Raw genomic sequence first — 25,341 nt, forward strand, 5'->3', positions numbered from 1 at the left:
CAGAAAATCAGAATACATACTTTGAATGTTATGTTGATTAAATATATGAATCATCAGGATTTTGTTTAGTTACTTACAGGACTAACAAAAAATGAAAACAACTGTACAGATAACTATCAAAATCTAAACATACATATCATACTCTAAAAGGAAAGAATATAACTTCTATTTACTTACTTGTTGAGAAAACAAACAGTAGAACTGATATAAAAACTGGGGTGTGATAAAACACACATTCTGAAAAACAAGATGAAATGAGAAATAATTAAAATATGTCTAAAAGACAAAAAATTTGGAAAATAGCTAGTTACCAAAATGCCTGGACACACAAGTTCAACTGAAATGAAGCAGAAGGTTTCTCCTTAAGAACTTGCCTGCATGAAATGAAAAATTAGATTTCCCATTTGATTAAAAATGGCTCCAATTTTTCTAAGCAGAAGTGCAGATATCAGAATGAAGAAAGCTTTAGCTTTGTTAACTTACTAGCAATATCATAATTTCAGATTTATAATCTCCTAATTCTTATTCTTTTATACATGTAAAAAAATGTACCTAAACATAAGAGGTATGATAGTTTTACATAATACAAAAACATTTAAATCACACAATAAATAGAGCTTTCAAAATACCTACCTCAATATACTCATAAGTAAAAGCTACAGGAATAAGCAAGAAGACAACCACCACAATCATCTGCTAATACTATGCAGTGTAGTAATGGTGTTTCACTAGCTAGCAGTCAGCAATTACAGGTTTACACAATAAAGGACACAGGGGTTTGTCAAACGAGTTGGTAGCATGGACCCTTAATGTGGGTTCCACAGACTACTACATCCCAAATAGTTCAGAGATAAGACAGTATTTCAACATAACTAGTTTCCTGGTAATCCAATGTTTTATTTATACATACAAACCAATATATTGATCGATTGATTATATACTTATATATCTATTTATTTACATATTTATTAGACTATAAAAAGGTCATGTAGGACACAAAAAGGTTAAGAACCTCTGTTTGAAACCACCACACAGGAATGAAATTTAAATTTACTGGCTCATGACAAAATAACTTTTAAGAAATCAAATTTATTATATCATACAATAAAACATGTCAATTTTAAGTGTAAATTTTGATGAGTTTTGACAAATTTAAATGCCACCATAAAATTATTTTCTATCAGAAGTTCTTATGTTGCTTTCTAGTCAAATCTATCAACTGTATCTTCTGTCTGTAGCTACCACTGATTTGCATTCTATATATAGATAGATAAAATTTATTTTAAAAGATCTTGCCATTTTACTAACTGAAACTATCAGGAGTAATTTTTATCATTATAACATTTCTTAAATTGAGATTTTAAATCATGATATCAACAACTTATTTAAATTTTACACATGAAACTCACCTTATAAAAAAAATACTGTACAAGGGTTGCTATTCTAATATAATAAAAATGACCATGAACAAAAAGTAATTTGGAGAGAAATTTAAATCTAGCTATTGCATAGTCACTATTCCTTGCAGCTTGTCGTCCTTCTTTACCCATGATTCCTGTATGGAAGAAAACAAAAAGCCATGTTTACTGTTGACACATGGTGTAATTTTCATTATATGTCTGCAAATACCTGAATTATTTAAAGTGGCTGAACCTGAACTTAAGTACTCTAAATCCTCCTATACAGTAGTTAGCAGCTATGCAAAAAGTTGTTCTACTTAAATATTTAAATACAGCTATAATGTAACAAAGAATTAAAATAAAGTACAGACAATATTGTAGAAATAATACTGAACCTCCAGGATCTGTTAGGAGCCTTAGTTATTACACTGATAAGAATAAAATACTGGGCAACAAACTTCTGATGGACACCATACTATAAACTAACTTTAATCTCACTACTGCCACTGAACATATTCATTTGAATTATTCATATTGAATTATGTGGACCTAGTAAAAAATGAGCAGATTTGTTTTAAAACTTTCATGTAAAAGTGTGTTATCAAGGAAGATATACATTCAAAATACAAATATATTTTAATATTTACAAAAGCATTTAAATATATTCTCTTATCTGATATATGTGAGTACAATTTTTAGGTTACAATAATGCTTTAAGCTTCAAAAGAGAAAAAAGTTAAAAAAAGCCAAATTTGTTCTTTGAATCTAAAAATTGAATCTAAAAAAAGATTAGAATTTAAACATTGTTATTTTTTTATTTTTATTATTATTTTTTTAAAGATTTATTTTTATTATTTTTTTATTGGAAAGGTGGATATACAGAGAGGAGAGACAGAAAGGAAGATCTTCCATCCGATGATTCACTCCCCAAGTGAGCGCAATGGCCGATACTATGCCGATCCGAAGCCAGGAGCCTCTTCCGGGTCTCCCATGCGGGTGCAGGGTCCCAAAGCTTTGGGCTGTCCTCAACTGCTTTCCCGGGCCACAGGCAGGGAGCTGGATGGGAAGCGGGGCTGCTGGGATTAGAACGGGTGGCCATATGGGATCCCGGGCGTGCAAGGCGAGGACCTTAACCACTTGCGCCACTGCGCCGGGCACTAAACATTCTGTTATTAAAGATCAAAATACTCTAAAGTCTAAAGGCAAATAAAATTACCCTATATTCATACTAAGCTCAGAAAAATCAGTGTTTTCTATCTGTATCCTTTTAGAATTTCCTCATATGTATTTGTACATTTTATATATAAGAAAATATACAAATTAAATTGTTTTGTAATCTGCTCTTATTACATAATAAAAATGGATATTATTTGTAAACTTCCTTTTATTACCTAATTGAGTATGCATATTACTTAAACTATATATATGGGCACTTCAAAAAGTTGTGGCAAAGCAGATTTCCAATGTAAAGTTTATTTGGGGTCAAAGAATCCTTGAAATCCATGCACAGTTTTCTGAGGACCTCTCATATTTTAGCAACATATTCAATAATTTCATTAGAAGAAATTCCTGTATGAACAACTGCAATGTTAACAGACATATAGGGGAACTTCAAAAAGTTGATGGAAAAACAAAATACAATGTGCACTTCCCATGAATAAGGTGCACTTACAATTTGATCATGCATGAGAGTGCAGAGTGTACAAGTTCATATTTTCGATAACGCTGCATGAGAATACCTGTTACTCGATACATTTGCCAACCCCAGGTTTATCAGTTGATGTAACTGTTGCCAATCTGATAGGTAATTTTAACTTGCACTACTTTGTTAAAGTCTGAATACTTTTTTATACCTTTTTTACAGTTTCTTTGAAATATTTTTCCTATTTTACTTCATTAGTTAAAACTTCACATATTAGGAATATTAGATTTTATCATTTACTTTGCAAATAACTACACTTGTGCTCCTTGTTCTTACAATTTGTTTTTCAAGCTTCGAGCATTTGAAATGCATCTTTTGTTACATATTTCAGCACTTGACAGTGAAAATGTCATCAAGTAATTGTGGATATTTATAGCAAGAACAGTATACAAACTAGAAAGCAAGCCAAGATCCCAAAGAGGAGGGTTTTGATTTGAAAGTTTCTCTTGCAGATACCAGACTTTACCACTCCCCATCACAGGCCATTACTGACACTGTTCCAGAACAGGGACTAATCTAACTCTCTTCTGTAAAATTTCACCCTTCAATAAAAAGTTCATGTTCATATTTTTCTGTTTGATCTTTATGTGTAAAAGAAAATGACAAAGGAAGAGAGGTCAGAATGAAAGTTTCTTTTATTTAGAAGAACTAGCAAAAATAAATTCCTTATAGCTGCATTCATTTCCCTTAAAATTTGGAACTAAAATATTATCCTAAATGATAAGTTTTACACGCACTGACAGAGACACACAGCAATATAATAACATGTTGTATTTAGTTTTGATTCATATGCCTGCAGAAGGAAAATATGAAATCACTAAATAATTACACAAGTTTTAAAAGTTTTGAAAAAAGCCATCATTACCTATTCCAACATGTGCCTCTTGTATCATACTGACATCATTAGCACCATCCCCAACAGCCAGGGTAATAGGTTTCTCAGGGGAGATTTTTATCAGTCTTATTACCTGAAAAGATAGTGTATTACCTATGACAAAAGTTGTTTCTACATATTTAAACAAAGCCATTTGTTTATACTAAAAGAACAAGAATGAAGAAAATTGACAGTATACATGAAATACACAGATTTTCACTTTTTTGAGAGATATCTCCTCTAAGATCTTAGAGATGTCATTAAGATGTCATAACACAGCACTGCATTTGTATTTCATATTTTAAATAAATTTCATATTTAAAGAAGCCTAACAATTTTTGTAAAAAAACTGCATTTTAGTTAAATTGTCAGGAAATTTGTTTCTCATGAATTATTCTTTTCACTTGATAGAAATGATAATCATTCTTTTTCAAAATATTGAGAAATTTTTATAAAGCAATCAAAATTAAATACAATGCAATCAAAAGGAATCTTAGGAATTCTAGAATGTACCTTTATAAAAATCTAGACACTATTTGTGTTCCAGTTTTAGTTTGCATAGATTATGACATCTGAGTTATAACAATATAGGCACTCTAATAAAATTCTACAAAGCCAAGAAAACTGGACATTTAATTTGTTAGATGTATGTGAAATAATAAATACTTAAGCTGTATTACAACAGACCTCGATTTTCATATTTGGAATTTAAAGTTTGTATACATTTCTATCCCAGCCACAGGCAGCTGAAATCCTGAATATAGGTTCACACATCAGCTTCTCAGCTTCCCACTGAAGTTCTGTTTGCCACTTGTTGATCATTCTTAGCAAAAACTTATCACTTCATGAGAATGAAATAACCATCCCAAAGCGTAGAGGAATCGAAGTCTTCTAGGTTCCTTTATTAGCAAAGTAGCTAATTTGTGTAATATGAGTTAACATTGTTGAAATTTGTGTTGCATCAAGCTAAAAAATTGTTGCTGAGCACAGATTTTATAGTCACTATAAGTGCCTGAAACTTGAAAGATTCTAAAATTACAGGATTTGAAGTGACCAAGATTCACATTCTACATATCATCAAATGAAAGTACGGGAAACATTAACCTTGAAGAATATTTTTAGGTCTAAATATCTACACAGAAACTGTTATATGCATACTTTTGCTTTCTGCAGTGGTGCCATACGACAGCATAACACAGCTGAACAATTTCTGCAAACTTCCATGAATAGCTTTTCATGCTCCCTGAGTGCAAGAGACAGGCTGGTTCCATCCACTACCAGCCCGTGCTGAATTACATGATCCTCTGTAATTCTGAAAGACAAAACAGTGATGCCCTCTGTAAGATGCCTTGAAATCATCCTATTTACATTTATACAGAACAAGAATCTTTATGGATCTTGAACAGTTCACTCAGTCTGTTGTAAGAATGATATATTGGGGAACAAATTCAGTTGTATAATGTGAGAGTTAAGATGAAGAACAACCAAAGGCCACCGACACAATGAGTAAAATAAATTGTATTCAGTTGTATGCTGAATCTTTATAGACACAGCAACTGTATGCTTTTTTATAAAAAGATATATTTATTTATTTGCAAGTCAGAGTATCAGAGGGAGGGGAGAGCAGAGAGACATTCCACTGGGTGGTTCACTTCCTGGATGGCTTCAATAGCTAGTACTGAGCCAGGTCAAAGCCAGAAGCCAAGAGCTCCATTTGGGTCTCCCACACGCATGTCAGGAGACCAAGCACATGGGCCATCTTCTGCTTCTCTCCCCGGGCCACTTACATGTAACTGGCTCAGTACCAGAGCAACTAAGGTACAAACAACTCCCACATGGGATGCTGATATCCCAGACACTGGATTTATCTGGAATACCACAACATCAACTCTAGTAATTACAATTTTTAAGATGTGATTTTTGTAACATATAATCTAGTCTCCCAAACTATGGAAATGAAAATTCTTATACAAATAAACATTATTAGCTACACTATTTGCAAATTCCACTAACTGAAAAAAATTAAATGAAATAAGAATGTTTAGGAAGATTAATGAACTAGATTTACTATGTATGTAAGCAGAAGGAAAAAAAGAAGAAATCAATGTGTTTACTATTAATTCCTGTAATGGAATGTAATAGCAGATTTTAAAATGTTGCAACAGGAATAATACTTCACTTCTGGGCATATGTTATGAAAGTGCTACTCAAAGTATGATCTGACTACTTACTGGCAGCTGGGCAAGCTACTGGATGCCGGAAAGATGTCAGGAGGAACCTCCTTAACGCACAATAACAGGATTTCCTCTAGATGTATTATGCCATCACAGTCCATGGGATATTCCAGAAATATGAAAAAGGGGCTGTGACACAGTGGGTAAGGCACTGTCTGTTGACAGTAGAATCCTGTACCAGAGTACCAGTTTGTGTCTCAGCTGCTCTGCTTCCAATCCAGTTGCCTGATAAGGCACTGAGGAAGCAGCAGAGGTTAGCCCAAATGCTTGAGTCACTGCCATCCACATGGGAGACCCAAATGGAACTCAGTTCTGCTGCTGTATTCTAATGGGGTTACTCACAGCATGTACACAAATCTAAGTGTGCGTGTTCCAAGCAGCTTCAATATATTTTCATCTTATGAAAAAGTATTCTTTTTTCACCCCAAAAAGAAAAAAACTAAGAACTACTTGAAACTCCAGGGCTGTAAAGAGCAAGCAGCGGCAGTGGGCCACAGTTTCCCGGTCCCTAGCCTTCAGGATCCAGAGACCTGTATTCTTACCTTCTGGCAAGCTGCCGTAACTGTTCAGCACATTCACTGTCTGACTTCTGGTTTGTAAGCTCAAGGATGTTCATGGTTCTATGAAAATGTCCACATGATAAACTCACACTAACAGCTGTTTCATGTTTATCTCCAGTGAGGACCCACACTTTGATGCCAGCCATTCTCAATGCTTCAATAGTTTCTCGAACTTTATCTTGTAGTCTGAAAATAACAGGAATAAAACTGGTAGCAGAAAATATTTTTCTAAGTCTATGTTAAGCACAAAGAAGATGGTATATCTAAGATAAATCTTGGACTCCAATATAGAATTGGACAGGATAATGACATAATTGAAATTTTCACTCATTAAAGAAGAAATAATAATCAGAGTAGTAATGATCTGTTTAATACAAAATTAAGTCTACAGCTTTGTATTTAAAGAGTATATCTCCAATGGTGATTTTTATAAAATAAATCTCTAAGCTGCTGATATTCACAAACTCCTTGTTTATGAGGATGTTTGTTTCAAACCATAAGATTTGTTTTTTTATAAGAAAAATTTTCAATTCACTCAGCTCAAAAATCACACTGTGGAAAAACAAAGGACTACATAACTTCAGTTAAGTCTTGGAAATCTCCTGAGAACAAAAAAGTGAGAATATAGATTTAAAACATGCAAGCATCCTTAGATCTAGTGGGTAAAGGAAAATAGAACAATAGTCCTAATTTGTAGGATTCAGCTTAATTCAAGCCACTGAGAAACAATCTCTAGAGGTTTTAGGGAACAAAGACAAAGAACAAATGGCCTTCCAGGAATGCATAGGCTAACAGAGAAAAATGCCTCTAAACAAACAGCCCCAATTCAGTGCTAAAATAATAGGAATAACTATACAACATGGAAACTTCACAAAGAAGGGAACCTTAACCTCTGTGTCAGGAAAGACTTTTCAATAGCGGGGCTAATATCCAAGCCAAACTTTATGAATGGTATTCACAGAAGAAAAGAGAGGACTCCTCCAGGCAGAGGAACAGCCTTACTCAGGAAGAAAGATATAAAGCAAAAGATTTGTAAGTACAGTTGATGTTTAACTGTTGTAGGAAACTACAGTGTAGCATTGTTCAAACAAAAAGATGCTCAGGCTCTCTCACTATCAGAGAGACAGAAATTAAAGCCCCACTGAGGTACCATCTAACGCCAATGAGACTGGCTTACATTCACCACTCAACACCTGCTGATGGATGTGGAGATAAAGGCACCCTCCTTCACTGCTGGTGGGAGTGTAGGCTAGTGCAACCAATGTGGAAATCAGTATGGAGAGTGCTTGGAGAATTGCAAATAAACCTGCCATATGATGCAGTTATTCCGCTCCTAGGAACAGACCCAAAATAAATTAAAACTACATATGAAAAGCGGCTCTGTTTCCCTATATTTACAGTAGCACAATCTACATAGCAAAGACATGGAAATAATCCAGATGCCCATTCAAAGAGGAGTGGCTAAAGAAATTGTGGAACATCTACCCCATGGAATATTACTCAGCCATTAAAAAATAATTAAATTATACCATTTGCAACTAGATGGTCCTAACTAGAGACCCCACTGCTTAGTGAGATAAGTTAATCCCAAAAAGAGAAATACCATATGTTCTAATATAAGAAATTCATCATGCAAATTGGAATGTATAGTGGTGGAGTAATGGAGACAACTATATCCAGATGTGAAGACACAATCCAACGTGCATCTCTGCTTCCAAACAAAAGAAGGCATCCCAGTGAAAGTGTTGGATATATCTAGACAATGGGATGATGGACTGTCTGACATTGTCTGTACCAGCAATGTCAGGGCACACTTAAATAGCAGACTGACAGATTTGTAACTCCTTAAACAGAGTTGTGACATTATGGGAAAAATCAGTTGGGGCTTGGTGAAAATTGGGAGGAGGGGAATCTCAAAATTGTACAATACAGAACTGTATGATAAATTAACAAAAAAAAAAAAAAAAAAGCAGGAGCTGGCAGTGGTGAGAGGTAAAAGTGACAGAAGTACCTAAGATCTCTTTGTAGTACCTGGAAGAAGTCTAAAAGTTCAAGTCAATAGGAAAAACTATAAATAGCTGGTATCTTTATTTCAGATAAGAGGACAGAACAAAATTATACATAATGACTGAGGAAAAATCAAGGCTTTCAATCTCTGTTTTGATTTTTAAATTTAAAGTCTAGGAAGGATCATTAAGATACTAATCAGGTTAATCCAGTTTATGCTAGAACTTTTGGTTAGAAAAATTCTTGACAGAAGAATGACGGTGCTTACTCATCTATACTTACCTGTCTTCCACTGCTGTGGCTCCAAGTAATATCAAGTCTTTCTCTATAAACTGGAAGACATCTGCCAACTTCTCTTCCCGCTGCTGCAGGGCAGTCCTAGCTTCAAACAGGCGTCTGTCTATTACCTCATATTCTTTTGGTGTAAATTTTCTATAGGCTATACATAGAGTTCTTAGTCCTTTCTAAAACACATAAAAATATTAAAAATAAATGTTGAACACAAATAACTGATGGAAAATTAAGAGGTCAGTTAGAAATAATTTTTTGGGCCAGTGCGATGGTGTTAGTAGGCCAAGCCTCTGCCTGTGGAGCCAGCCTACCATTTGGGTGCTGACTGAGTCCTGGCTGCTCTACTTAAGAACTAGCTCCTATTTGCACCTGGGAAGGCAGCAGAATATGATTCAAATCCTTGGGCCCTGCACTCATGTGGGAGACCTGGAAGAAGCTCTAGGCTCTTGGACTCAGACTGACCTAGCTCTGGCCATTGTGGCATTTGGGGAGTGAACTAGAGGATGAAAGACTTCTCTGTCCCTCTTTTTCTAATTCTGCCTTTCAAATAAAAATAAACACTTTTTAAAAGGATCATTTAAAAAAGTTTTATCATCTAGTAACAGGAAGTTGCTTAAAATAATTAAGGTCACTGAATCGCAAAACATTTGAGTCTAGGAAGGATCATACAGACTACACTATTTGTGTTTTTCAATTGTGTTAACATGGAAAGCCAGCATGCCCTATAATGAATCTTAAAGGTTGTCAAGAGACAGATAGCAATTTAATTTACAAATTCATTTATGGGCCCAGTGCTGTAGTCTAGTGGCTAAAGCCATTGCCTTGCATGCATTGGGATACCATATGGGTGCTGGTTCATGTCCCAATGGCTCCTCTTTTCATCCAGCTTTCTGCTTGTGACCTGAGAAAGCAGTGGAGGACAGCCCAAAGCCTTGGGACCCTGCACCTGTGTGGGAGACCTTGAGGAAACTTCTGGGTCCTGGCTTTGGATCAGCTCAGCTCTGGATGTTGTGGCCGCCTGGGGAATGAACCACAGATCGAAGATCTTTGTCTCTTTCTCTCTGTATATAACTTTCCAATAAGAATAAGTAAATGTTAAAAAAATTCACTTTTACATTGTGGGATTTTATTTTTTTCTTTAAAGTGAAGGAAACCAAAAGTACCTATGAGTTAACTGTATTACAAAATTTGGCATTTAAATAAAGAAATCAATAAATATGCCATTATCAAAACAAAAATACAATTCTAGATTTAGCAAATTCATGATCTTTACAATATCATATCTTCACAGATTTGGAACTTTGCAAAAATTTAGGAACATTTTGATTGCTGTGTCTTAGTGGCTTCAAATTTTTTTCACAGTGTTAATAACTCAAACTTTGTACCTAAATCTAAAATTCTTTTTCTTGCCACATACCTTCCTCAGAAAAACTCACAACAGATGTTGTAATAACAGAACTTGGAAAGAGTTGATTTAAAATGCGACATTATTTAGCACATTTCTAAATAATGATGATATTCTCTGTTTTTTTAATTTATTTTAATTAATTAATTTATTTATTTTTATTGGAAAGGCAGATATACAGAGAGGAGAGACAGAGAGGAAGATCTTCCATCCGATGAATCACTCCCCAAGTGAGCGCAATGGCCGATGCTATGCCAATCCAAAGCCAGGAGCCTCTTTCGGGTCTCCAGCGTGGGTGAAGGATCCCAAAGCTTTGGGCCGTCCTCGACTGCTTTCCCAGGCTACAGGCAGGGAGCTGGATGGGAAGTGGGGCTGCCAGGATTAGAACTGGCGCTCATATGGGATCGTGGGCGTGCAAGGCGAGGACTTTAACCACTGCGCCATTGTGCCAGGCCCTTTTTAATTTATTTTTAAAGATTTAGTTAGTTTTTTTTTTTTTTTTGAGACAGATTTACAGAGAGAAGGAGAGATGGAGAGAAAGATCTTCTATCTGTTGGTTCACTCCCCAATTGGCCACAATGGCTGGAGCTGAGCCAAATCTTGTGATTTGCCTCTTTCATTCAGGGTAATCTTCTCAAGGTTCATCCCTGATGTGGAATATACCAGGACTTCATTCCTCCAGACACCCTAGGATTTTGTACAATGTGGAATACCACATTTTGTCCATCTGTTCACCAGTTGGGTATTTGCATTTTTCCATATTTTGGCTACAGCAGTATTATGTTTATAAAAAGTCATATGTTTGTGCATTCAATTCTCTTATGTGTATATGTGGAGTTGCTGGATCATATACTGAGTCTTTGTTTACTTTTCCGAGGACCTGCCAACCATTTTCCAAAGTGGCTATACAATTTACAATCCCACCAGCAACACATGAGGCTTCTGCCCGCTCCATATTCTTGAAATCCACCTACATTCTTTTAATAACTCTCTCTTAAAGTGTAATTTGAGAGGTTCTTGTAACCAAAAGTACCCTTATTCTAACAGGTTTGAAGAAGACACATCTTAGCAGGTTAAGTCTCTCTTACAAAAAAACATGGACAGCATATAGTATAATAATACGTAGAATTTTCATAATTTTTAATAAATCATTATATTTCAAGCCCTAAGATCTTTTATAATTATATTATCAGAATTTTTACAAATAGAGATTTATACTCACCAACGCAAATTCATCTACATGAATTCTCGTTTTTTCTGTTTCTCCTCCTATACATTTGGGGAGAATAGATGACTCAGCTCCCTTAGCAAATAAAAGCCTTTCACCTAAAAAGAAAAAAAAACAAGGAGTTTTCAAGCTTTTAATACTCCACAAATGAAACGCTGTGAAAGTTCAGATTGGTTACCTGAAGGTGCCTGAACAATTACACTCATTCTCCTACGATCTGAATCAAATTCCAGGATATGAAGCAGTTTGTACCTGAAGGAAAAAACATTACATTTTTCAATTATTTAAGTACAAGTTTGGAAACAAACCACATTAAACATAAAAATGACTACTTCAGAACAAGAAATTAATCTTAACCACAGTACAGGGCGACTTATTAATAAACTGGATTAGAGATGGAAGGAACTGACACAGATACTTACTGCAGGTCACACACTTCTATCTTATGTTATTTAATACCATGAAATAGGTCTTACCTTTCCAGTTTTCCAAGTGTTTTAACTTCCATAGTTTCTTCAGAATTGCCAACAAATACAACACCAATTCTAGTGATTAAAAGAAATAAAAAAAATCTCAAGGATTATACTTATACTTCACAGGATGTAATTATAACACAGCTGGATAAAATTAGTTAAATGTTCAAAATGTAGTCCAAAGAGCCTTTTGTTGCAAACCCTATCATTACTTTAAGAACCTGAAAGATCAAGTATCCATAAAAATACACAGGCAAATAATCCTCAAGGCTTTAATGCACAGATTTTGCCGTACCAGATTGTTAAACAGCTCTTTAAAAAAAAAAATACTTAATACCAGCTTAACAAAATTGATGACATACCTCAATCTCATTTAAAATTTAAGCTAAAATTCATTTCAAACTTTATGTATCATTAACTCTACAATTTAGGAGAATACATTTATCTGTTTGAAAATTTTAAATGAGAATTTTCCAACATTCTAACATTTAATTAAAAAGTATTTATTTTAATATTTAGCAATCAGTGGGGCCAGGTGCCATGGCTCAATTGGCTAATCCTCCTTCCTCAAGCACCAAGATCTCAAATGAGTGCCAGCTCATGTTCCAGCCGCTCCACTCCCATCCAGCTCCTGGCCTCGGACTTGGTCAGCTCTGGCCATTGCAGCCACTTGGGGAGTGGACAAATGACGGGATCTTTCTCCCTGTAACTCCTCCTTAAATTTGCCTTCCCAATAAAATAAATCTTCAAAAATTATTTCAAAGTTTGACGCATTACCGTGCAGCAGCTTCCACCAGTGCCTTTTCGTCTGGGGAAGAGGCATAGTACTCCACCTGGGACGGGGCCAGGCTGGACTGCCAGGGGCCATCACCAATGCCGTCGGTTTGAACACTGCTGATCTGCACCGTGTGACAGAGACTGACTGCTTTAAAGAAGAGATCATGTTCTTTAATCTGTGGAAACACAAGCCACAGTCATGATAAAAACGTCGAAGAACTACAACAAGGACACTACAAGCTCAAGTGTCTGAATGACAGCCAGTTGCTTCTAACTTTAAGGATCTATTAACATGCATGTAATCCTCTTGGAGGTATAACGTAATTGTAAATAAGGAACACTCTTGTTGAAAAAGTGAGGTCTCAAAAAAAGTACATTAGATAAATGTAAGCTCTATTTCTCAGTAAGTCTTTTTCACCTGAAAGCAGTATAGCTTTTCTTGGTTCTTAAGCACCCAGAGAGATGAAGCAGACACATAGTCTTGGATAATGTTAAACTGGGTTCTAACCATGTATCTAGGATTATATTTTACAGCAATGACTCAAAGATACCCATTTCAAATACATAATTTCTTACTCTTCCTACAACTCATTAACTACTAAAGGAAAATGACTTCATATGAAATCCTTCTTCATTAATTAAAAGTTACTTACCAGTTCAGCATCATTTTCGGGACTGCTTTGGAAAGAGGAACTGGTTCCAAGATGGGAAAAACTGTTAACATGAGACAAACTGCTAAGATAAGATAAATTTCCTTCTGGAGAATCTGGCGTTGGTCCTTCGGGTACAAGTCTACCGTTGATTTCTTGATATTTCATGCCATTAATTGAACATTCTCGAAACTGCATCTCATTTTCTGTCAGTGTACCCGTTTTATCTGTAAACACGTATTCCACCTAAAGAGACCAGAAACAAAGAAAGTAAACTTCTATGTTCATGGTCCTAAATTAAACAACAAAAAACCTGTCCTTTGTCTCCTAAAGTCTCCTAAAATCCTGAAAGTTCTGAAATCTATCTAATCTCATTATTCTTATAATCCAAGTACAATTAAATAATAAACAACTAAGGAAACAAAATAGGTACTCAAAATATTTTAAATGTACCCAGACTCTGAAAGTTTCGCATCTTTAGATACACTTTCATCTCTCTAGCTGACTGAGAATGTGGTGCCAGAACTTCATTTCTATCTCTCAGGTCAGGTGTGTTTTTAAGTAGTAGGACTCAAGAATTACCTTTGAAGCAAGGGTGAAAGAGAATAACCTAGAATGTAAAAGATTGTCTGGATCAGGACATAACTGGAAACACATACACAAATGATAGCAACCCAATAATTTAGAGGTGAGAGGTTGCTTAAAATAGACAGGAAATTAAAACCAAGGGCAGCAAACAAATTCAGTTTAAAAAAAAAAAAGAGGTCTAAAGGAAAAAAAGTAGACAACACAAATTTTAAACACCTGGAAACTAAATTCTAGAAAATTAATTCTAAAAGGCAAATCCACGAAGAGGAATACAAACTCAAGCCTTGATAGAACCAGGACTACTGTGAGAATTCAACTATAATAATGATGGCTTCAGAAGGAAATTTTTTACTTAAAAAGTGTTGTAGACATCACAAGGAAATAAATAAACCTATAGATACTCCTTACAAACATACGTGCAAGCCAAATCCAGAAACATAAAAAGGATTACATGCCATGGATAGGAGATTCACTCTAAGAATGCAAGACTGATTTAACATTAAAAAAATGTGTTGACAAAATCCAATATACTTCATTACTTTAAAAAACTCAGTAAGATCTTTCCTACAAAAACACCCAACATCATACTTAATGGGGAGAGCCTGAAAGTTTTCCTTCGAAGATCAGGAATAAGATGTCTGTGCTTACTACTTTCACTCAACACTGCACTGAACGTTCCCGTCAGGACAATTAGCAAAGGAAAAGAAATAGATGTCACCAAATCAGAAAAAAAAAAAAAAGAGTTAAACTATCTCCACACGCACTTGACTATGTAGATAAAAGAAAACCCCAAGGAATCCATTAAAAACTACTTTCATGAATAAATTAATTCAGCAAGATTCCAGGATTAAAAAATACACAAGAGGAAAGGAAAGAGATAAAGTTGGCGACCTTGCAATGTGGCACAGCGGGTAAATCCGCTGCCTGTGATCCTTGCCATCCCCATGGGAGCTAATCTGTGTGCCAGCTGCTCTGCTTCTGCTCCAGCTCCACTTCCAATTTAGCACCCTGCCAATGGCCCAGGAAAAGCAGTGGAAGATGATCCAAGGGTTTGGACTCCTGCCCCTATGCGGGAGACCCAGATGAGGCGCCAAGTTCCAGTTTGGCCCTGGTCCAAAACCGGCCTCTGTGGTCATCTAGGGAGTGAACCAACAGATGGAAGATATCTCTCTCCTGTTCTCTCTGTAACTTTGACTTTCAAATAAATAAATCTTTTTTTAAAAAGTGGGTTTTTTGGGAGGTAATGCTGGAAAAATATTGTTTTGAGTGAGAAGCAAAGCAAAGCGAGAAACTGAACTTGAAGTTTCATTTATTTGAGAATTGTAATAATAAAGACAACTGAAATCTAAAATTCTGCTATTTAAGTTAATAACTTAATTAATAAGCTCTCACTATATTCTAACCATTGCTATGTGTCTGAACTCATCTAATCTTCTCAACTTCTCCATGAACTACATACTTATTTTACAGCACAGGATGCTAAAAAAAGAAGTTATAGCTGGCAAATGGTGACATTAGAAAGAAAAAGCTCAAATGTTTAATTTTTGCTATTTGATAATAAAGACTGTCCAGTATCAGTAACAAATGTGCAACTGGAAATGTAAGTTGGACAGAGAAAGATACCATTTACCTTAACAAAGTCAATAAAAAAAAATGCTTTAGATCAGCAGTGAAAGAGAAGGTAACATTCCAGGGACAGCGAGAGAGGCAAAGGAATTTCTAGGGTGATGGTGGAGGGAAGTACAGAGCAGCATCTGAGAGGAAAGCCCACACAAACTCCAGACGGAGCAGAAAGAGTAAGAACTGGTGAGAGGAGGGTAAGGAATGAGAAAGAGGGGGAGAGTGAGAGGAAAGCCTACGCTATCTGACACGCTTGACAACGTAGAGAAGCTGCCTGCACCTGTCAGAGCTTACTGTGGAATGTGAGAATTAAACAGACCAAAAGCAAGAGCACTTAAGTCTTGGGAGACATAAAAACAAAACTGTAATTATAGTATTTCATAAGGTATACACAAAGAGTTAAAATCTCAAACAAATATTCATAGATTCCACATTTTAATATGAAGGGGTAAAGTGGGTATTTACCTGGGTGTCACAGGAGCGGTATAAGAGTTACATGTTTCTATTCCATCATAAACTATGTGTAAAATTTGAAAAATCAAGAAAGAATACCATGGAGAAATACAGCAGTAAATAATAGGAAAAGTAACTTTACATTTACAAATGGGAAATAAGAACTAGCAGTAAACCAGAGTCAGTTTTGCTATTAGTTTTATATTAATTTCTGTTACATCAGTCTTTCTACATATATTGCTTAGACAAAAGTTAAAAATTAGGTCTAAAAATGAGGATTATTCTTACCTGTCCAAGCTCTTCATTGAGATCAGAAGTATTGACTTGAGCTTTCTGATCTGATTCTTCATGATAAAGATCAAGATCCCAACCAATAAAAAATGACCCAAGAAATTTCTGCATTTCAACCGTGACATATAATGAAATTGGAATGATGAAATTGTAGAGTACCAAAAAAGCAAGGAAGTCTGAAATAAATCTCAGAATCTAGAAAAAAAGAAATGGTTGTCTGATAAGAGAACATGCCTAAAAATTTCTTCAATTATCACTGGAGACAAAAAAAATCATTAAAAACTTTCACGTCTAAATATTCCATCCACTACATTCTGAGGTAGGACAGTATTATGGATGGAAATTTATTGATTGAACTGGCCTTTTAATACATTTCCTCTGGTTTTTATTATTAACTAAGATCCTGATCAATGAAAAGCAAGATACTGCTAAGTCCAAATAATTTAATTTGCTGTTCTTCAGATGTTAAAGTCCCCTGATATGACTATGACTGAAACTACCTTTGACAATACTATAGCTAGTTCTTCCCTTCAAAAGCACATCACCAAAATTGTGTTTACCTTTAAAAAATTATAAAACAACTGAAGGCTAGATAAGTGGAAATTACAACTCTCAGTTAAGATCATGCAGGAACAGCCTACTTCAACAGGGTGGCAGCAGCACACTCTCACAGGCATGCTATGAAAGAGAAAGTATTACAATTGCAAATAACACTGAACATGACCCTGAACATGTGATGATCTGTTGGTACTCTCCTGATATTCAAGTTTATCTTCCATTATATATATTTTAATCAAAAGTGAAATCTGCAGAATAATTATTTACCTGAAAATAGATTGTTGTTTAAAATTTTACATAAAATAATTTATGTATTATTTCATACATCATAGTAAAAGCTTTTATTCATATAGATTAGAAAATAACATATTCTTGCATTTACAATATCACAAATAGAATTGAAAACAGAATTTGCAGCACTGAGTAGAATGGATTCACAGGAGCTAGGCTCTTGTAGGAACCCAGTTGCTTTTCCCCCACACTTCTGAAAAGCACACCATGGCAAACATCAAGGCTATTCTTCATTTGCAATGGCATTTTGTCAGTCTTGTGTACTAATGGAAACCACAGTGGTCCCTTCTATCACAAGACACTATCAAAAAGCATTAACAGCATCAAACAACGAAGTTTAATTTACATCTGAGTTAAGACCACCATAAAATACCTTACTACTATTTCTCTGATGTTCTGTTTTTTGGTTATACCAAGGCTCATCCCATTTTTCTTCAGCTTGCCATGTATATTTCAAGATAGTACTGATGATGGCTTCAGAAATAAGGATTATTAGATAAATGATCAAAAATGTATTCATTGACCTGGTGCAAAAAAGAGAAAACATATCAACTATGTATCACTATAGTCATTTGTTTAGTATAATTTAAAAAGATATTATAAAGATATTAAAATATTTAATACCAATTAACAAAAATATTTAAACATATACTGTTGTAGTAGTTTCAAAGAACATAGTCATTGCTATCAAAAAATGACCATTCAACAGAATCTACTTATTAGTAATAAAAGCACTGCTATCTGTGTAGTCAAGGCTTTTGCTCATTTCTAACCAATTACTGTGTTACTCTTGAGGTTTGAGAGTTTTTTCTTTTAGCATTTCTAAGCACAAGGCCTTTGTGATATCTGCGGTTGGCAAGCATTTCCTGTTGTGGGTAGCTTGCCTTACTAAAAGTAGTTTTAGTTTTCTTACCTTTGCTTTTTAAAGATTTGTTTTTATTTGAATGGTAGAGAGAGAGCAAGAGATCTTCCATCTACTGGTTTACTTCCCCAAACACCAACAACAACTAAGGCTGGACCAGGCTGAAGACTAAAGCTAGGAACTCCACTTCTGATCTAGCTCCCTGCTAATGGGCCTGGGAAGCAGCTGATAATAGCTGGAGCACTTGAGTCCCTGCATTCTGAATAGAGTGCCTCGCTCCTAGGTTTTAACCCGACTAAATCAGGTTGCTTGAGCCATATGAGTATGAACCAGCAGATGACTGTCCTCTTCTTTTAAATATTTTAAATTTTATTTATCATATACTTTTGTTTATTTGACAGGTGAGGGATACACACACACACAGCCACACACAGGGAAAAATAAAGGAGAGGAGAGGGAAGGAATGAGGGAGGTGGGGGAGAGAAACAAATTTTTCACCTAGTGATTCACTCCCCAGATATCTACTAATACCTAGAGCTAGACTAGGCTGGTTGAAGCCAGGAGCCTGGAATCAACCTATGTCTTATATGGGTGACAGGGATCCAAAAATATTTGAATCATCACCTACTGCCTCTCAGAATGCTCACTACAAGGAAGCCGGAATTAGGAGCAGAGGCGTCTCAAACCCCAGTACATAGCATATGAGATGTAGAAGGCTCAAGGAGTGTTTCAACAGCTGTATCAGGGGCCTTTACAAATCACAGGGTGTGCAGAGTCTGTGTTCTTTCTTGTTCCTCCAAGAATGACAGCTATTGTTTAAGTTTTTTCTTTCCCTCAACTTAATTACTTCAGAGACAGAGCTAGAAAGAGAGAGCTCTTCCACCTCCTGGTTAACTCCCCAACAGCCAGAGCTGGGCAGGTCTGAAGGCAGGAGCCAGGAACTTCTTTCGGGTCTCCCACGTAGGTGCTGTATATATATTCATATTCATATTCATATATATATGAATAGAAAGAGAGAGAGAACACGAATGCACCCATCCACTGGTTCACTCCTCAAATGGCCACAACGGTCAGAGATGGGCTGGTCCAAAGCCAGGACCCTGATGCCTTCTCTGGGCCTCCCATGTTGGTTCATGTTTCACTGCTGTACCAGGCACATCAGCAGGGACCAGGATCAGAAGTGCAGCAGCTAGAACTTGAACTGTTGCCCACACGGATGCTCGTGTCCGAGATAGAGGCTTAATCTACCATGCCTCAGTGCTGACCCCTGCCCTCCAGTCCTTTCAAGTAACTGTTCACTTAAAAAATTTTTTTTCTTCCTTTCAAAAGAATAACTGTTACCACAGAAGGATTACTCTGATTAAGTGTTTCCACTATTTACCTAGTGGTACTTATTTTAAAGCCATACTTTAGAACTTAGTAGATGCTAGACACCATGCGAAATGCTACATGTGTAAAAAGTGAGCTGTCCCTAACTCTAACAGCATATTTTGATTCAATATATATATTTTATACATTTAGTATTTTACACATACAGAAATGATACATGCATAATTATAATTACATATAAATGAAGATGAAAGTTTTCCTACTTTTCTACTGCAGATCGCTTCTGTGATTTGCTTTTGTAATTTAATGCCATTTTAGTTTCCATTCCAGTGTATACAGCAACACCTGCAACGATAAACAGTTCTTTAAAGTAATCTTCTGTGTTTCACAGGATGTAAATGTACTCACTGGCACAGAAGCTTTTAGAAAAATATGTCATCTGACGATTGTTATCATTTAGCTTCCCTTAACACTTTTTAGAGTTTTTAAAGCTTTCCAAATCCACATTTGGGGCATCCTAGTCACTCAATTTGATCGATGAGGGAGGGTTATAGGGATTTTATTTCAGAGTTATAATAGATAAATTAATGAAAAAGATACCACATGGGTTAGAATTAGTGGAGCAAAAGGATTCAGAAAAACATAAAGACACCAAGGAAGGCCATTAGACATAAAGCCAATGGGTATTAACAGAGACACAGATGAACTGGGGCCAGGGTGCGTACGCCCTGAGTCCAGAATCTGGAGTCTAGGACATCATTCCATAAGCAATGACGAAGTCATGCAGAAGTCACTCAGAGAAGCTCTAGCACAGGAGAGTGCTGTTTCAATGTGTGCTTCATGGTCAGCTATTGTGTAACTAGTAAAGCTGCGGTCTGATGCCAGCATGGTGCTGGTTCCAGCTCTAGTTGCTCCACTGCTGATCCAGCTCCCTGCTGGTGGCCTGAGAAAAGCATGGAAGCCCAAGTGGTTGGCCCCTGTCACTGGCAGGAGACCAGAATAAAGTTCCTGGCTTTGGCCTGTCCTGGCCCAGCTGCAGCTGTTGTGGTCAACTAGGGAGTGAACCAATGGATGGAAGCTATCTCTCCCTTTTAAAATAGATAAATCTCAAAAACAAACAAAAAGTGCCACTGTGAGTCTAAAATGATGAGAACAACAGTAATAATGGGACTAAAATTGGGGATGAATGTATAAGGCCAGCCTTTTAAAAAACTATGTAGTTAGTTCTTGGTTTGAATGATACCTCTGCTGCTTAAAAGTTCTAGATTTTTAGTATATCATTCCCTGAGTCTCAATATTCCTGTCTTTGAATAAGAAAAAAATACCTCACAGAGTTGCTGTGAAGTCTGAAAAATCAGCAGAGTGCCCAGAACTAGACAGATGATCAATAAACATTCACTCCATCTTTAATATGACTTGAAAAGCAGTGTCGGGCCAATCATAATATCTTTCTGAATATTTGTCCTGTAATTTTCATTGCTAGAATTATCCCTTAAAGATAAGGATTGTATCTCAAATAACAAGTACACTGACATTGTATAAATGTGAAAATAGCCAGCTAGCAAGCAAACACGTTGAGGCAAACAATAGAAAGTAGTCTTAACCTGTTCATGGAAAGAGCAAATAAAAAGATAATACAAAATTTCTGTGAAATTTCTGACATACTCTTGCTGAAGATGCAGCTAAAGATATGCAATCTTCCAACAGTATGCAAAATTTTAATCTCTGTTTTAAACTAAACTGGAATGAGGGTATTACTGCTGGAAAGGTGTACTAAAACAGTGTTTTTAGATGGCTTCTTCCACTAGAATTTATGAATTTTTTTAAAAAGCTGACAGCAAATACATATAACATGCAATTTATCACCTTAACACATTTTTTAAAGATTTCTTTCATTTTTATTGGAAAATCAGATTTACAGAGGAGAGACAGAGAAGATCTTTTATCCGTTGATTCACTCCCCAAGTGGCTGTAATGGCTGGAGCTGAACCAATCTGAAGCCAGGTACCAGGAGCCTCTTCTAGGTCTCCCACGCAGGTGCAGGATCCCAAGGCTTTGAACCATCCTCTACTGCTTTCCCAGGCCGTAATCAGGGAGCTGGATGGGAAGCAGGGATGCTGGGATATGAACCAGTGCCCATACGGGATTTCGGTGTGCACAAAGTGAGGACTTATAGTTGCTAGGCTACCACACCGGCCTCTGTTTTAACCATTTTAAAGCATGTAATTCAGTGGCCTGAGGTGCAATTACACTTTGTGCAACTACTCTTACTATTTTACTAGAGTACATTTTCAGTATCCTCAGAGAAAATTGTGTAGCCAAGCAATCATTTCTTCTACTCCCAGCTCCAGAGAACCACTTACCTGCTTTCTGTTTCCATGAACTTGCCCATTCTGGTTATTTCAAAGAAACAGAAGGTAGCCTTTGGTGTCTAGCTTTTTTGACTTGGCAAAATATTCTCAAGGTTTTACCATATTGGGGTACACATTAGCACTTTCCTGTGGATAATTACCATTCTATCATATGGATACACTGCATTTTACCCATTCATTAGCTGACGAACAAGTGAGCAGTTTCCAGTCTTTGGCAATGTTGAATAGGCTGTTCTGAACAATTTTGTCAAGTTTTTCTAAACGCTCATTTTGAGTTTTGAGGGGTTATTTATCCAGGGTGGGTTATTTATCTAGTATCATCTAAACTTAGTGAAAAACTGTCAAACTGTTTTTTCACAGCAGCTGCAACACTTTACATTGCCATTAGCACTAAGATTCTAACCTTGCAAATACTTGCCAACACTCATTCTTTTTTTTTTCTTTTAAAGTTGATATATGGATTCCTTTATCAGAGAGCCTAAATCTGAGACACGAACTACAGTACAGGTAACTGCAGTACAGGTAACCGCAGTACAGGTAACGAAGAGAAAGACTTCAAATCTGTAGACTTCTAGTGGGTACCAACAGAACTAGATACTAAGGGCCATTCCTCAACTGGGGGAGCTGATGGCTGAGGTCATCATCATTAACTTCACCACTTTTCGCGAGTTGACTCAGAGTACACTGAATTAATTTAGAGTCCTAGGGCACGGGCACTACTTATTCATCCTTTGAGACAGTTAATGTATGTCCCAATTGTAATTGGTATATAGCAGAGACAAGCATTCTTGAATGAATGAATATATGAATGGATATAGGAAAAAAGTTGACAGTTATTAACCCAATTCAAGAACAATTGTAAGAGAATTACAAAACTGGTTTATTACACAAGGATAGATTATATGGGTCCTTATACACCATTACTAAAGTGCCAGAATTATCTTCTAGTCTCATAGCTATCCACAAAGACCATCTAAGTGCAAGGTTCTAATCTATTACTCAAAAACAAGATTAGCAACAAAAAAATATATAAACAAATTCAAAACTATACTAATGCAATCATTGTAATAAAACTGTACCATAAACACCAGTTAAGTAATATATTATCCAAACCAAAGATCACAATTACTGTGCCATTAAAAATACATTATTAAAAGGATTAACACAAACCAATAATTAAAACTTGTTAATTATGTACAAACCAAAAATTTCTTTTGTGTTTTTTAATCTAGCTCCACGAAGCAAGAGACTCTCTGGCCCCAGAGGTCTACGGAAAAAAAGAAAATAAACAGAAAACATTGAATATATTAAAATTCAACTGAATTCTAAAATGTAATCTTCAGTAGGAGGTATTTAAGTTACAGCTACAATATGGCCTACGCCAACCACAATGTTAGGTACTGTAACAACAAACACCTGGCTTTAGCATTTAAATCACTTTAAGGTTAGTGGTTCAGAAATGATTATGCATGTAAACAAAACCCCAAAGCCGCTAGTTTAAAATATTTAAAACAAAATACAACAATGGATTAAGCAACGCTTTAAGAATGTTTAGCAGAAGGTAAAGTTTAAAAGCTTTTGAGCAAAATTAATAAACAGCTTTGGAAGTAAGATACAGCATTAAGATGCAATGTAAATATACACTATGGTATATTTGTGTATAAATGCATGAGTTTGGTGCAATTAAAATTATACTGGATTACAAAATGTAATGTAGAAGGTATGTTAGTGCTACTGGAGGGCAAGACTGCACAGCTCAACTCAACTACTTGCATTGCATACTTCTTGGAGCATTGGTCTTCTTGTTTGAGATTCTCCCCATAAGGGAGAAACATAACAAGGAATAACTAGAAAGGAAATTGTATCTTCTTAGTGAAAACAAAATGGTAAGTGCCTAAGTTAAAAAGTATTTTGTTGATCTTCTTTATGGTTTCTAAATACACACACACAACTATTAAAATCAGACAGAATCTGAACCATTTATAGACAGGCATAAACCCAAACATGGCAACAAGTCAAGGAGGTCCAGGTGTATGGGACACAGTAAGTATACTTTTATTCCATGCTTACTCTCAGCTACACTGGCATAAGAAATTGGGACATATGAGTTTCTGATTAAAGGAAAATTCATCAATTCATTTCTTCTGTAAAGAACAGTTCATTTAATTGTAGGAGTTGAAGTTGTATAATTTCTATTTTTGTTTACTAGCCACAATATCTTTATTCAATTCAGACTACAAACACACATATTTTTCGCTGTAGAAATAAAACATCATAGTTACTCAGCAGGAGTCCCACACATAAAAAATTCTCATCACAGAGTTCACTGGGCAAGCCCCAGTGTTAATGCTCATTAAAGAGGGAATCAGTGCTGATGAATGGTAGTTCTGGTGTTTTATCTGAAGAATTTCATTAAGAAAATACCCAATTGCTTCTGTTAGTAGTTTATTTCATGCAGCCAGTATAAACTGAAAGTGCCCTCAGAAAATAGGTGGGATATCAAATGTGAATAGAAACTCAAGGGCTGATTCCAAGATTGATTCTAAATAGTCATGGGTAACAATGTACTCTCCATATTCTATTAGCAAGTTTTTACTGAGCCAAATCCTTTAATTAACTAGCAGACCAATGCAAGACTTTTGAATTAACCCTTTCCCATAGTATGTTGCTTATTTACCAAATCTCCCCTTTCCTTCTAATCCCTCCCAAAAAGTTCTCACTTAAAAGTAATTATGTAACACAAAATTCTTACCTTACAATTTCTTCCATTTGTTGAGTTATTATCATTCGTCCCATGAATCTATCAAAGAATTCATCACATTACAAAAATATTTGAAACTTATGACATCAATGAGTAAAACACTGCTTTGACACTATTCTCAATGCACAAAACAAAACTGGCCTTTTGCATATATAAATGGCCTAATATTCACACTATAAATTAAAAAAGTATTTAGTTTTTTAGCCTTAACAAATTTTATTAATTCTTATTTCTACTCCAGCTACGGAAGAGGAAATGGATGAAAAAAGCCTTTCAGAATGACAACAAAAGTGCTTATTATGACTTGGGTAATTGCTTGGATATCCCCTAAGGCCCATGTATTGGGGTGTTGTCCCCAAAGTCTTATGTTATTGGTTAACAGATTAACAGTGGAACCTGATCTAATTATGGCGTTTAGGAGGTGGGCCTCATGGGAAGTCCCTAGGTTACGGCAGGCTTACTTCTAGATGAGGTTCTCCTGAGACAGCTGGCGTTGTAAGGGGAGAGTGCTTCTCGGCTTATCATAGTCCTCTCTCCTTAATGTACTTCACCTTCACCAGATGCCACACTACTGGCACCACCTGCTCGTGAGCCTCCAAAACTGTAAACGTTTAA

The 25,341-nt window shown here is 35.8% G+C and overlaps 1 protein-coding gene across 2 annotated transcripts in view; it reads right to left on the reverse strand.

Moving 5' to 3' along the window:
• ATP11B (ATPase phospholipid transporting 11B (putative)) overlaps positions 1-25,341 on the reverse strand; it is a 95,268-nt gene that overhangs the window by 29,878 nt on the left and 40,049 nt on the right. For both annotated transcript variants that reach the window (XM_041002579.1, XM_041002581.1), the window contains exons 8-23: positions 24,718-24,765; positions 23,168-23,232; positions 19,857-19,938; positions 17,776-17,926; positions 16,551-16,748; positions 13,605-13,847; positions 12,952-13,127; positions 12,178-12,246; positions 11,880-11,953; positions 11,696-11,799; positions 9,060-9,241; positions 6,753-6,956; positions 5,135-5,288; positions 3,968-4,070; positions 1,410-1,555; positions 178-237 (exon numbers count right to left, since the gene is read on the reverse strand). In XM_041002579.1, the coding sequence (XP_040858513.1) occupies positions 178-237; positions 1,410-1,555; positions 3,968-4,070; positions 5,135-5,288; positions 6,753-6,956; positions 9,060-9,241; positions 11,696-11,799; positions 11,880-11,953; positions 12,178-12,246; positions 12,952-13,127; positions 13,605-13,847; positions 16,551-16,748; positions 17,776-17,926; positions 19,857-19,938; positions 23,168-23,232; positions 24,718-24,765 (2,059 nt within the window). The remainder of the gene's footprint in view (positions 1-177; positions 238-1,409; positions 1,556-3,967; positions 4,071-5,134; positions 5,289-6,752; positions 6,957-9,059; positions 9,242-11,695; positions 11,800-11,879; positions 11,954-12,177; positions 12,247-12,951; positions 13,128-13,604; positions 13,848-16,550; positions 16,749-17,775; positions 17,927-19,856; positions 19,939-23,167; positions 23,233-24,717; positions 24,766-25,341) is intronic.

The sequence above is a fragment of the Ochotona curzoniae genome, unplaced genomic scaffold (genome assembly GCF_017591425.1).
Source record: "Ochotona curzoniae isolate NIBS_2020 unplaced genomic scaffold, NIBS_Ocur_1.0 scaffold_2587, whole genome shotgun sequence".
Taxonomy (NCBI): domain Eukaryota; kingdom Metazoa; phylum Chordata; class Mammalia; order Lagomorpha; family Ochotonidae; genus Ochotona; species Ochotona curzoniae.